This window comes from Lactuca saligna, chromosome 3, assembly GCF_052625555.1.
Source record: "Lactuca saligna cultivar CGN05327 chromosome 3, ASM5262555v1, whole genome shotgun sequence".
NCBI classification, from domain to species: Eukaryota; Viridiplantae; Streptophyta; class Magnoliopsida; order Asterales; family Asteraceae; genus Lactuca; species Lactuca saligna.
In genome coordinates this window covers 62,934,175-62,947,984 of record NC_136419.1, presented here as the reverse complement: position 1 = coordinate 62,947,984, position 13,810 = coordinate 62,934,175, and the positions used below count along the sequence as shown (strand labels likewise).

Here is a 13,810-nt window from a genome sequence, read left to right as displayed (position 1 = left end):
ACGCCCAGACTCGCCGAGTCGCCTTGGTACTCGCCGAGTCCGGTCAGAGTTGACCGTTGACCGTTGACCAGAGTTGACAAGTGTTGACTCCTTATTGATAGTCAACCTTAGAGATATAAAGTGTTAATTAGAAGCATATAATGTTATAGGAGGATTAGAGCTCGGAGGATCGAGCACGAGGGATTTCCAGGATATGTGAGATACCGAGATACGCGAGGTGAGTCTTCTCACTATACTTTACCTTGAGTGGGTAACCAGAGTTATGTGATAGAGTATTTGTATGCTATGTATGTTATGTGTTGTACTGCATTATTTCTATGTGATTTATGTGGTGCATGTCTATCAGAGCTAGAACCTGAGGGTTCATAGAGTTTGGGTGCACGGACCCACAAAGTTATAGCCTAGAGTGGCTAATATGTGTTGTATGTGGTATTTTGGGGAACTCACTAAGCCTTGTGCTTACAGTGTTGATGTTATTTGTTTCAGGTACTAGTGACAACCGCGGGAAGGCGCCGGCTTGATCCGTATACACACACGTTTGGAGCTTGATATTATGATCTTGGGATTTTGTACTGTTTTGTTGGATAATTAAAATGGTTGTTTTATGAATATCGATGGAATTATGTTTTATAAAAATTGAAAAATTGGTTTGAAATTTTCAGTGTTACAAATTGGTATCAGAGCCTTGGTTTGAGGGATTCGGGTACACCTTCGGGGGTATTTGAACTCAAACTGAGGAATTAAAGAGATATTTCAAAATAAAACCAAAATTTTCTAAGAGTAAAAGATTTTCCAGGAAGAAACGTGTGTACGATCAGCCAGCGCCCGAACGGTGAATTCCCAAAATACCTTTATATTATGTGATAATTATTATTAATGTGATGTGTTTGCATGATAGAGTAGGCTAGGTATTGCTAATAGGACTAGAGTGGCCTGTTTTGTGATGCCTTAGCCTAGGGAGGGGTGAGCTACTATGAGATGCTGAGAGTAATTAGGTAGCAGCTAGGGCTTTGTGTGAGATCTATTTCAAAGTGATTTAAGTATAATAGAGTACTTGGGGATTGGGATCCGAAGAGGAAGATTTGGGGTGTGTACTGAGACGGTGCAGACAGTAGTATTGGGCCCGTACTACTGAAAGCACCGGTGCGGTACACAGTCCAAATAAGAATCTTGGGATGCCAAGAATCAAGGAGGGGTGGATTGTCGAATGTAAGAATGTTCGAGTGAATTCTAATTATCGCATGTTGTATTTCAGAGGTTGATCATGGTAAGGACACGTCACATGCCGGAGAATGCTGGAGCTAGTGATGAGGAGATTCGACAGATCATTCATGAGGAGGTGGCTGCGGTCATCAGAGCTGAGATACCAGAGATGTTCGGGTCTATTAAGACTGCGTTGATTGAGACATTTGACGAGCGCTATGCCGCTCTTTCTGAGGCTGCTGTTGCAGCGGCTACCGCAGCGATTGCTGCGGCAAGACCCCAGGGAGGTGATGCGACATTGTTTAGGGAGTTCAGCAACACCAAGCCACCAGAGTTTGATGGTACGCAGGATCCGGTGGCAGCTATGAGGTGGATATCTGATATGGAGGGATGCTTCTTCACTTGCTCGTCCCCTGAGCATTTGAAGGTTCGGTTCGCGCTGAACCAGCTTCGCTTGGGAGCGAAGGACTGGTGGAAGTTTGTGACGGCACACTTCGCACCTACTGAGCTTTCGGCAGTGACCTGGGAGAGGTTCACTACCATGTTTCGAGATGAGTACGTTCCTCAGGTGGAGAGGGAGCGTATGGCACAGGAGTTTCTGACCCTCAAGCAGGGTACCGAGTCAGTTACAGTGATTACGAGGAAGTTTCATGAGAGGGCGATGTTCTGCCCTGAGCACGTGTCCACCGTGCAGGCACGTATGAGCCGTTACCTGAGCATTCTGAGACGGGATATTCGGGAGTTCGCTGCGAACTCCTCGTATCGGACATTTGCCGAGCTTCAGGCAAATGCTCGGAAGAGGGAGATTGAGCTTGAGACTCAGGCCAGGGAGGAAGCGGAGTCTCTGGGGAGGGATCGGCGGCCGGCACAGTCCCAGCCGGCAGCCAAGCGGGCCAAGCCCGCTGATCCCAGACCCGGGAGTCAGAAGGGCCGCACTTGTGGAAAGTGCGGCAAGGGTCACGATGGAGTCTGTCGAGCAGGGTCTTGCTACAAATGTGGCAAGGAGGGGCATATGGCCAAGGACTGCCCCAAGGGATTTGCAGTGTGCTTCCACTACAACCAGACCGGACACCGGAAGGCAGAGTGTCCGCTGCTGCGCGGAGCATCTCAGGGGTCTGCTCCCGCCGCCATCAGAGCTACTGCTACAGAGAGTCAGCCCGTGAAGGCCGAGGCACCGAGGGCTTGGGGGAGAGCCTTCCAGCTGACTGCGGAAGAGGTCCGCGCTGCACCCGACGTTGTGGCTGGTACGCTTCCTTTTTATTATTTATTTATGGTGTTGAGATATTATGCTTATATTATGCTATGCATAGGTACCTTCCTTGTGAATTCTGTACCTGCTTTAGTGTTATTTGACTCGGGTGCGAGTCGATCTTTTATATCTTTGACATTTAGTCAGCATATCAGTGTTAGTCGTGGGGCACTGAGTCGGCCCCTGCGGGTTTCCATAGCCGCCGACAGAGTGATTTGTGTCACGGAGGTCCTCCGGGGATGTGTATTGGAGATTTTTGGGGTTGAGTTCCCGATCGACCTGATTCCTATTGCGATGGGTGATGTCTGTGTTATAGTGGGCATGGACTGGTTGAGCCGATTCGGCGCGGTTATCGATTGCGAGCGTCAGCTGGTGACTATACGAGATCCTAGTGGGGGAGTTCTTTCGGTTTACGGCGAGGGTACACGTTCTGGATCAGCCTTTTGTTCAGCTGCTAGGGCGAGGCAGTGTTTACAGCAGGGCTGTAAGGGTTTTGTGGCGTATGTGATGGATACGCGAGTGATCTCCGAGAGACCGAGTTCGGTGGATGAAGTTCCAGTGGTGCGTGAGTTTCCAGATGTCTTTCCCGAAGAGTTACCAGGTGTGCCTCCCGTGAGGCAAGTGGAGTTTGGTATCGATTTGGTTCCGGGAGCCGCGCCTATCGCTAAGGTTCCGTATCGCCTTGCGCCTCCAAAGATGCAAGAGTTATCCTCGCAACTTCAGGAGTTGCTGGGGAAGGGGTTTATTCGGCCGAGTAGCTCGACGTGGGGAGCACCCATCCTGTTTGTGAAAAAGAAAGATGGCTCGCATCGCATGTGTATTGATTACCGGGAATTGAATAAGCTAACGGTCAAGAACCGTTACCCGTTGCCAAGGATCGACGATTTATTCGATCAGTTACAGGGAGCATCTTGGTTCTCCAAGATTGATTTGAGGTCGGGCTATCATCAGGTGAGAGTGCGGGACGAGGACGTCCAGAAGACAGCATTCAGGACGCGTTATGGGCATTATGAGTTTGTGGTGATGCCTTTTGGGCTCACCAATGCCCCGGCTGTGTTCATGGACCTCATGAACAGGGTATGTCGGCCGATGTTGGATCGGTCAGTGATTGTGTTCATTGATGATATTATGGTATATTCGAGATCTAGAGAGCAACACGAGGAGCATTTGAGGGAGGTTCTTGGAGTTTTGAGATCGGAGAAACTTAATGCAAAGTTTTCCAAGTGCGATTTCTGGTTGCGGGAGGTCCAGTTTCTGGGACATCTCGTTAACCAGAAGGGGATATTGGTCGATCCGGCCAAGGTTGACGCAGTGATGAGGTGGGAGGTGCCAAGGTCACCTTCTGAGATCCGGAGTTTCCTTGGGTTGGCAGGGTATTATCGGAGGTTTATTAAGGATTTCTCCAAGATTGCGGTTCCACTCACCAGATTGACCCGGAAGAGTGTTACATTTTTATGGGGTCCCGAGCAACAGGCCTCCTTTGAGACGCTTCGCTAGAGGTTGTGTGAAGCTCCGGTATTAGCTCTTCCGAAAGGGATGGAAGGTTTTGTGGTATTCTGTGATGCATCGATTTTAGGACTGGGAGCGGTGCTGATGCAGAAGGGACATGTGATAGCATATGCATCGAGGCAGTTGAAGCCTCACGAGACGAGGTACCCCACACATGATTTGGAGTTGGGGGCAGTGGTGTTCGCCCTCAAGATTTGGCGGCACTACTTGTATGGGTATCGTTGTACGATTTACACGGACCATAAGAGCTTGAAGTACTTGATGGATCAGCCTAACCTAAATATGCAGCAAAGGAGGTGGTTAGATATGGTCAAGGATTATGATTGCGAGATCTTGTACCACCCGGGCAAGGCTAATGTGGTAGCCGACGCGTTGAGTCGCAGGGCGGAGAGTACTCCACTGCGAAATGTATGTTTGAGATTGACCGTGATAGCTCCAGTTCTGGACGCCATTCGTGGGGCACAAGTCGAGGCGGTGCGTCCGGAGATGCAGAAGAGAGAGCGGGTCGTTGGGTTGGTTTCTGAGTTTGTATCGGATAGTCGAGGGCTTATGACTTATCAGGGCTGGATCTGGGTACCGTTTGTGGGCGGTACGCGTACTACATTGATAGAGGAGGCTCATAGATCGAAATTCTCAATCCATCCCGGGGCTACAAAGATGTATTTGGACTTAAGAAAGGAGTATTGGTGGCCTTGTATGAAGAGGGATGTCGCATGGTTTGTCGAGAGGTGTTTGACCTGTCGTAGGGTAAAGGCCGAACACCAGAGACTGCATGGCAAGTTGCAGCCATTGGAGGTTCCCGAGTGGAAATGGGAACAGATCACTATGGATTTCATCACCAAATTGCCAAGGACTGCTAGAGGAGTCGATGCAATTTGGGTGATTGTGGATAGGTTGACAAAGAGCGCTCACTTTCTTGCCATCAGTGAGAGTTCTTCGGCGGAGAAGTTGGCGGAGATTTATGTGAGAGAGGTTGTGTCTCGGCATGGAGTGCCGATCTCGATTGTTTCAGATCGCGATGTGCGTTTCACTTCCCGTTTCTGGAAGAAATTTCATGAGGAGTTGGGTACTAAGCTGCATTTTAGTACCGCATACCACCCCCAGACCGACGGCCAGAGTGAGCGGACGATTCAGACACTTGAGGACATGCTTCGAGCATGTGTATTGGACTTCGGGGGTAGTTGGGATACGTATTTGCCCTTGGCAGAGTTTTCCTACAACAACAGCCATCATTCGAGCATCGGTATGCCGCCCTTTGAGCTGTTGTACGGTAGGAGGTGTCGGACTCCCATTTGTTGGGGAGAGGTTGGGCAAAGGGTGATGGGCAGTACAGAGATCGTGAATCAGACGACATAGCAGATTCAACTGGTCAGACAGAGGTTATTGACCGCTCAGAGCCGACAAAAGAGTTATGCGGATAGACGCCGGTCCGAGCTGGAATTCCAGGTCGGCGACTTCGTTCTCCTGAAGGTTTCTCCTTGGAAAGGAGTGATCCGGTTCAGGAAGAGGGGCAAATTGGGGCCCCGGTTTATAGGTCCATTTCGTGTGATTGCAAGGGTAGGCCGGGTAGCCTATCGGCTGGAGTTACCAGCAGAGTTGGGGCAGATTCACAACACTTTTCATGTATCGCAGTTGAGGAAATGTATAGCCGATGAGTCGGCAGTGGTTCCATTAGAGGATATTCAGGTAGATGCAAGCCTGAATTATGCTGAGAGACCAGTGGCCATTAGAGATCGGAAGATCAAGATTTTGAGAAACAAGGAGGTACCTTTGGTATTGGTTCAGTGGCAACATCGGAGGGGATCAGAAATGACCTGGGAGCCGGAGGGTATGATGCGGGAGCAGCATCCGGAGCTGTTTTAGAGCGAGACTTTGAGGGCGAAGTCTAGTTCTAGTGGGGGAGAGTTGTAACATCCGGATTTTTACCAGGTATCTTGTAAATTTAATTTTGTGGTATTGTGAGGGGGACTCGGCGAGTTGGAGCTCAGACTCGCCGAGTAGGGACGCGGATTTGGGCAATGAAGCGCGCCTGGACTCGACGAGTCCAGGATATGGACTCGGCGAGTCTGCGCTGTGTAATGAAACCCTAAATTTCCGGGTTTGAGGCCTATTTAAGGGGCCTTATGGCCGTCATTTGTGCTCACCCAACCCTCAGTGAGAGACCCTTGTGTTCTTGAGAGATTTGTGAAGAGAAAGGAGCATTTCTTGACCTTGTGTGTGTTATTTAGCAAGAAGAAGGAGACTCTAGGCAAAGGGAAGCAAAGGAGGTTGCTATTTCGTGGATTTGGAGCTTAGATCATCACTCTAGAGGTATGATCTCGGACTATTTTCTGTTTGGTGAAGCATTATGCAATTTAGGGCTTATGATGGTCATTTATGGGATGATTTGGTGCCTATTGGTTCCCTCCTTGAGTTGAGGTTATGGATCTTGACCCATAGAGGTCCAGAGAGCCTCACTCATCAAGCTTTATGTATGACAATGGAGTCCATGACCTTGTGTTGTAGTAAATGAGTCAAAAACATCATATATGGTCATATAGAGGTTGTATGTGCGTCAAGATTGTAACTTTACGTGCTAAATGAGCTTGGAGGGACTGGGTCTATGGATTAATGGACTGGATCTGACCTTTAGAGCAAGATTGAGTCAGTGCATGGCACGGACTCGCCGAGTCCGAAGAACAGACTCGGCGAGTAGCATGAATGTTGCCCGACCACACAGTGAGTGGCCTCGCCGAGTTAGGGAGGGTGGACTCAGTGAGTCAAGGGGGAGTCAGAATGGACCGGTGGATTGAGTCAAACTGGACTCGCCGAGTTGTTTTGAGACTTGGCGAGTTGAGTCGTGGTGGCCCCACAACTCATGCCAGGTGGAACTCGTCGAGTTGAGTGAATGCTCGACGTGTCAAGGGAGGATTTCAGGGAAATTGGTGTATACGCCCAGACTCGCCGAGTCGCCTTGGTACTCGCCGAGTCCGGTCAGAGGTGACCGTTGACCGTTGACCAGAGTTGACCAGTGTTGACTCCTTATTGATAGTCAACCTTAGAGATATAAAGTGTTAATTAGAAGCATATAATGTTATAGGAGGATTAGAGCTCGGAGGATCGAGCACGAGGGATTTCCAGGATTTGTGAGATACCGAGATACGCGAGGTGAGTCTTCTCACTATACTTTACCTTGAGTGGGTAACCAGAGTTATGTGATAGAGTATTTGTATGCTATGTATGTTATGTGTTGTACTGCATTATTTCTATGTGATTTATGTGGTGCATGTCTATCAGAGCTAGAACCTGAGGGTTCACAGAGTTTGGGTGCACGGACTCACAGAGTTATAGCCTAGAGTGGCTAATATGTGTTGTATGTGGTATTTTGGGGAACTCACTAAGCCTTGTGCTTACAGTGTTGATGTTATTTGTTTCAGGTACTAGTGACGACCGCGGGAAGGCGCCGGCTTGATCCGTATACACACACGTTTGGAGCTTGATATTATGATCTTGGGATTTTGTACTGTTTTGTTGGATAATTAAAATGGTTGTTTTATGAATATCGATGGAATTATGTTTTATAAAAATTGAAAAATTGGTTTGAAATTTTCGGTGTTACACTATCCTTTTAGAACTGGGTGATGTGTTTCTTGTTAATGTTCCTAAGATGATAGTTCCACAAGAATGATTTGTCTATACCATTAAATGAAGCAATTTAGAATACACTAATGCCTAAGTTATCAATACACATCATAGTTTCATAAACACCATTACAAGAAAAATCATTGAATATAAAAACACCATGTTTATAAACCAAAATCAAACCATTGTCTTTATCAAATGAATATCAAAATCCTTGTCAAAATAAAGTGTGAAATGAAATAATTTCTCTTGTTATATCTGACAAAAAAAAAACAATTAACTAAATCAACTCTAACACTACCATCGGGCACAAGTCCCTAAGTCCCAATCTTGGTAATAGGTGATGAGATCATATTGCCCAGGATCATGTTCAACCTTTCATGCTCCACTTCCTCTCTTTGTTTTAGAGATTGCGTATCAGAACAAATGTGAAAACCACATGTCGTATCAAGTACCCAAAAATGAGAAAATTGTGTGTTATTATTTTGATAGTGTATATAACTAATGAGGAGCCAGATGGCTTTATGTTCCCCTCTTTCAACTTTTACAAGTATTTCGGGCAACTTCTTCTCCAATGTCCCTTTTCGCCACAGTGAATGCAAGTGGCCTCTTTTGGATTACTAACAAAAAAACATTAAAGTTGGGCTTCCCCTGTGACCCACTTCCGGACGCTCCAGTGTGGGCCTTACCCTTCCAAGTTGGTTGTGAGTTAGCCTTCCTCTTCTTTCCTCTTTCATTACCAATTGACATTATAAGAGCACTTGTCGTCGAAAGGGCACGATTTGTCTTCATTCCTTACTCAACAGTTTGCTATAAGTTGTCGAGTTAGGTCAATATGGTATCTATGTTGTTCAAATGATAAGCTAAAACAAACTGAACATAACTGGGCAGTAGGGAGTTAAATGTCATATCAATAGCCTGCTCCTTACCAAAAAACACATTGAGTTCTTCCAAAATCTCTACATACCTTTGCATCCTTTGTGCGCAAGCGCACATATATTCTCCTTCCTTTACTTACACACCATAAGGGACTTCACAACTTCATAAACTTCTTGTCTTGCTTTCTTGTGAAACTTTTCAAAAAGATCTGAGCACATTCCGTATGGCTAGTAGTCCTCATAGAACTTTTGTACCTCAAGTGTTATGGTTGCAACCATTAAGCAAGTGACCTTATTGGTATCATCAATATGTTTGTTACAAGGAACAAGTTTTTTAGGAGTGACATTTGACTTAGCAATTTTAGCAAGAGGCTTCTCAAGAACACACTCTTTGTTCTCATAGAGAAGATTCATATTCAGTTTGCGCATCCAGTCCATATAGTTTAGACCCGTCATTTTTTTCTTTCGATAGAATCGACAAGAGAGTGAAATTTGATTTTTAGTGGCGGTTTGAGCAGTAGGAGCGTCACCATTACCAAGCATCTATAATAAGAGATACAGTTTTAGTTAGTTGATATAATCCTTAATATTTTAAGCCAAGTTAATATTTAGGGCTACGATCCAAAATACATCTCATAGTTAAGAAGAGGGATGCCTTAATCTAATTGAAATATATTAAGGTATGTTAAAAATTCACCAATTTCAATCAAATATGAAATTCCTAGATCGTTTGAGATTCATTGAATCTTATCAATGACATCTTATTTACTATGATGTAAGCACTCTTCATTGTAAAATTTTGGCTTTGCCCTGTTTGTGCTAAAATGAGACACCAACCATTGGATTAGATACTTGATCACACGGTTGGGGCAAACTAGAAAGGGATAATGTGAATTCGGTCCACAAGGCATTACTGGCGACAAGGACCTTTATTAACAACAAATTGTTGAGTCGCCACTAAAAGTCTTTGTAATGCCTTTCTTGTAGCGGGTACATTCAAAAATAAAATTAACAATAAAAACTACTATCACCAAACCAAAAGAGCAAAACCAATGAAATTATTAGAAATATCACTTTATTATCATTATACAACTCGCAACATCCTTTAAACAAAATATACTTAATGACATAATAATAAATTAACGAGCTGTCAATTCTGTCATGGAGGCAACAGCGTTGGTTATGCTAGAAGCAACATATGAGGGATCATCAATATGAACATTAAAGTTTAGAACATTGAAAGGCAATCTAGTTGGTGGTCTGTGGTCTCCTGATCGATCATTCAGAAGTATCAAGACTTCAGACATTGTTGGACGCTCCGAAACGGTTGACCGAGTGCACAACAATGCTATTTCTATGATTTTCTGCACATCTTGCTCGGTATACTCGCTCTGGTCAAGTTCTTCATCAATAAGGTTTAAGGGAATTCGATTCTCATACATGTTCCTAGCCTAAATATTAATAAAGAAACGTTGTAAATTCAACAATATAATCAAATACTTAGCTTATAGTACCATTTTTACGTGGACATACATGTTCAAGGAGGTATTGATGGGATACATCCAACACATCAGTACACCTCTTGCCACTGACAATTTCAAGTACCACGATGCCAAAACTGTAGGTATCTGATTTCTCAGACAACTGTCCATGAATGGCATATTCGGGTGCTGTGTAGCCACTGCTGATCAAAAACTAGTTACTTCAAGTAACAAGAAATGAAAAGGCATGTAAACCAAAACTATTAGGAGGTTTTATTTATATACCTTTGTTTCTTTACCTTTTATTTAGATACCTTCGTTTCTTTATTTATGGATCATGACTTTATGGCTCCAAATTTTTTGATATTATCCTTGGGTAATTATATATATATATATATATATATATATATATATATATATATATATATATATATATATATATATATATATATATATATATACACACACACACTTAAAGACTTAATTATACTTACAATGTTCCGGCAACCCTAGTGCTTATATGAGTCTGATCTTCGGGTAGAAGCCTTGCAAGCCCAAAATCTGCAATTTTCGGCTGAAAATCGTTATCTAGCAAAATGTTGCGGGGATTAATGTCCCTATGGATAATCGTCACATGGTACTGTTCATGTAGATAAGCAAGACCCTTTGCTATGCCAAGAATTATGTCACGTCGTTGTTTCCAGTTAAGAATCCCCTTTCTTTCACCTAAGTTATTCAAAATCGGTAAAACATAATTTCTTTTAGTATAACACTAACAATATTAAAATTGTTAAAGATCATAGCTTAATTGCACCAAACTACAACTAACCATATAAGAACTTTTCAAGGCTTCCGTTTTCCATGTACTCAAGGACTAGAAGCAACTCTGGTCCCTCATTACAGCACCCAAGAAGGCGTATAAGGTTACGATGATGGACGTTAGTAAGAACTCGTACTTCACTCTCAAAATCCTCCTTTGCACTACTAACCAGTAGCTTTTTCACAGCTACTGTATTTCCAAGGTTTATATTACCCTATTCCGTGTATCCAGCCAAATTAGAAAATTGTATCAATGGAGAAATAAAATAACATAATCAAGAATCATGTACCTTATACACTTCTCCGTATCCTCCTTCTCCAAGTTTGTAATCGTTGCAGAAGTTTTTTGTTGCTTTCTTTAAATCACTATAACTATACTTGAATGGATCTTGTAGTTGATCGCTTCGCCCAAATGATTTACCTAATAAATTGAAAATCTTAATATACATTCAGGTGAATTACACGTACTTCTGATAAAAATGCGAGTAAAGCGATGAAATTTAATTTTTGTTGTCTATTAGAATGTTAAGAAGCCTACGAGCACAAATTTATTTGCCTCTTAAATTAAAATGTTGTTTAATTAACCATCTAACAGTTTCTAAGAATGCCCTTTAATAAACAGAAAATATATACCCCCTGAAGAAAAAAAAAAATCGAAGTTATTGATTATAATAATAATAATTACTAATCGACAAAAGAAGTCAATGGATCGATCCTGCTAACCTCTTGGTGTGCTTCTCTTTTTGGATCGACAACACCACAAAAGTATAGCCAAAAGAATCATACTCAGTAAGCCTAGGCTGCCAACAACTCCCCCAATAATAGCTCTCTTCTTGCTCGAATCTTAAATATATAAACCGATAGCATGTCATATAAAGCTACGAAACTGAGAAGATAACAAAAAGGTCTTACCTTCTACTAAATACGATTCAATGTTAGTTGTTTCATTTTTCCTGAAAAACGGTTTGTTTGAGTATCTCATAAAACACCCTGTATCAAGTGCCCTTCCATCAACAAAAGGTAAGCAACTCATTATATTGAAATACGCCACCTTTAAGCAAACCTTGCAACCGTTTTGTGCCACTGTTGGTGCACATTGTGCTATAGCATAGACACTTCTATTGCTACCATGGATATTACTTGACGATGCTACAAACAAATCATTGATTTTATGCGTGGCAATTGTAAGATTCGATAATAGTCCATTCACTGTGGTTTGGAAACGTGTTGGCTTAGTTGCAGTGTGGTTTCCACAATAGGCAACATTTCCTGGTTGTGTTGCATCTTCATAGAAACGAGTGGGATCATACCTACACCAAAAGGAAAAGCATACCAAAACATGAAAAACTTGTCAAGGAACAAGTGGAAAACATTTCCATTCCTCACAAAATGATTTATTTTAAAACGATTGCTTAGATTTGAAGATTTTAATCACATTCTGGGTTCATCCAAATGGCATCTAAACAAGAACCCACTATGTACGTATTGCAGAATTGGTGAAGGGTTATGGGAATCAATTACCTGAGGAAGCAGCCATCAAGAACCGCTCGGGCACCTGAAGCAGCTCCACAAGCGCGTGTATTTGAAGTAGCCACGTCATAACAAGCGAGGCAGTCAACTGTTGACATATAAAGCCTACATTGTGCCATCATGTAGACAGGTTCAGAGCTTCGGGTCTTCTCAGAGGTGGCAAAGTACGTGTTGTTGTTGGATAAAAGTCTTCGGACCTCCCTAAAGGTCTCGTTAAGACTCCTGAAGGAACTCCTTGTGTTCTGTAAGCTGCATGATCTAAGTAAAAGGTTGGTTTGTGGCTGCGAGGTAACTTGAGTTGTGAGAAATATCATGTACAGAAAGAATGCTACCACCGCCTGCCACCCAAAGAACCACCGCCTGGCCATTGCAACGGTGGTTAATTTTTTTGTCTTGGTTTGTCTTGGGTAGGGTAATAGACTATTAGTTAATGTCTTTTAATACCCAGAAGTGATTTTTTATGTAATTAGACTTTATACGAAACTACTGGTATTGCATTAAATGTCATGTTATTATTGCTACTAATTTGTGAACGGAGAAATAGCATACAAGTCTTCATGATAGCTGTATTATTGAGGTTGGGAAAAATAATATTTTAGAACCCATCCTTCCTAGATCCGGAAAGATAGCACTTGGAATGGTTAATGGATATTATAAACTTATTTAACCAAAGTTTTTGTAGTTATTCTCCACTAGGTGTGAGATCCATGTATTACATGAGTTTATTTAAAAAAAAATATATGAAATTTTAACAATTTGAGAAATTTGAATTTATAAGAAAAATGAGAAAATTTTTGAACTATTAAAATTAATGAGGCTTTAATACATTGAATAGATTACATATATAAATTCTTTCTAATAAATACCTTACTTATATAATACCTTAATATTAAATATAGAATTTTAATTTAATAAAATGAAAAATACAATAAAATGACAAGTGAAAAATAGAAAATTCAAAAATTCTAGAAAATATCATGTGTCCAAATGAGAGAGAAGAGGACATATAACAAAAAGATTTTGATTTATTAGGGATGATTTGAATACAATGGGAAAGTCACGTTCCACTAAGTTAGTAAACTAATTATTACTATTTTTTAATAACAAACATCTTGAATATTCGTAATTTAATGAAAATTTATTTTCATAAACTAATAATTAACATACAAAATCTAAGGGAAATCATTGCTTTGTTTTTTCTTTGAAACCAACTATATACATTTTCAACATTGTATACAAAACTTGATTGCTTTATTATTATTTTTTTTATCATTGATATTTTCAACAATTTAATCTGTCTTCATCTATATAAGTGCCGATTAATCCCCGACGACACTGACTAATCGCTAGTCGATAGTCGAACGAGTTAAATTGTTGAAAATATCAATTTATAATTGATATTTTCAACAATTTAACTCGTTCGACTATCGACTAGCGATTAGTCAGTGTAGTTGGGGATTAATCGGCACTTATATAGATGAAGACAGATAAAATACGATTAACATCATAACAAAGTTGGT

The 13,810-nt window shown here is 42.1% G+C and overlaps 1 protein-coding gene across 1 annotated transcript; it reads right to left on the bottom strand.

Annotated features, from left to right (window-relative positions):
- Window positions 1–9,599: 9,599 nt before the first annotated feature.
- On the bottom strand, window positions 9,600–12,658 carry LOC145033719 (cysteine-rich receptor-like protein kinase 42). The gene is made up of 8 exons (XM_078982274.1): window positions 12,282–12,658; window positions 11,660–12,070; window positions 11,484–11,596; window positions 11,051–11,181; window positions 10,771–10,975; window positions 10,436–10,667; window positions 9,994–10,141; window positions 9,600–9,911 (listed from the first exon to the last, which is right to left on the bottom strand). Exons 1-8 carry the CDS (start codon window positions 12,656–12,658, stop codon window positions 9,600–9,602), a joined length of 1,929 nt encoding a protein of 642 aa, XP_078838400.1.
- Between the last annotated feature and the right edge of the window lie 1,152 nt (window positions 12,659–13,810).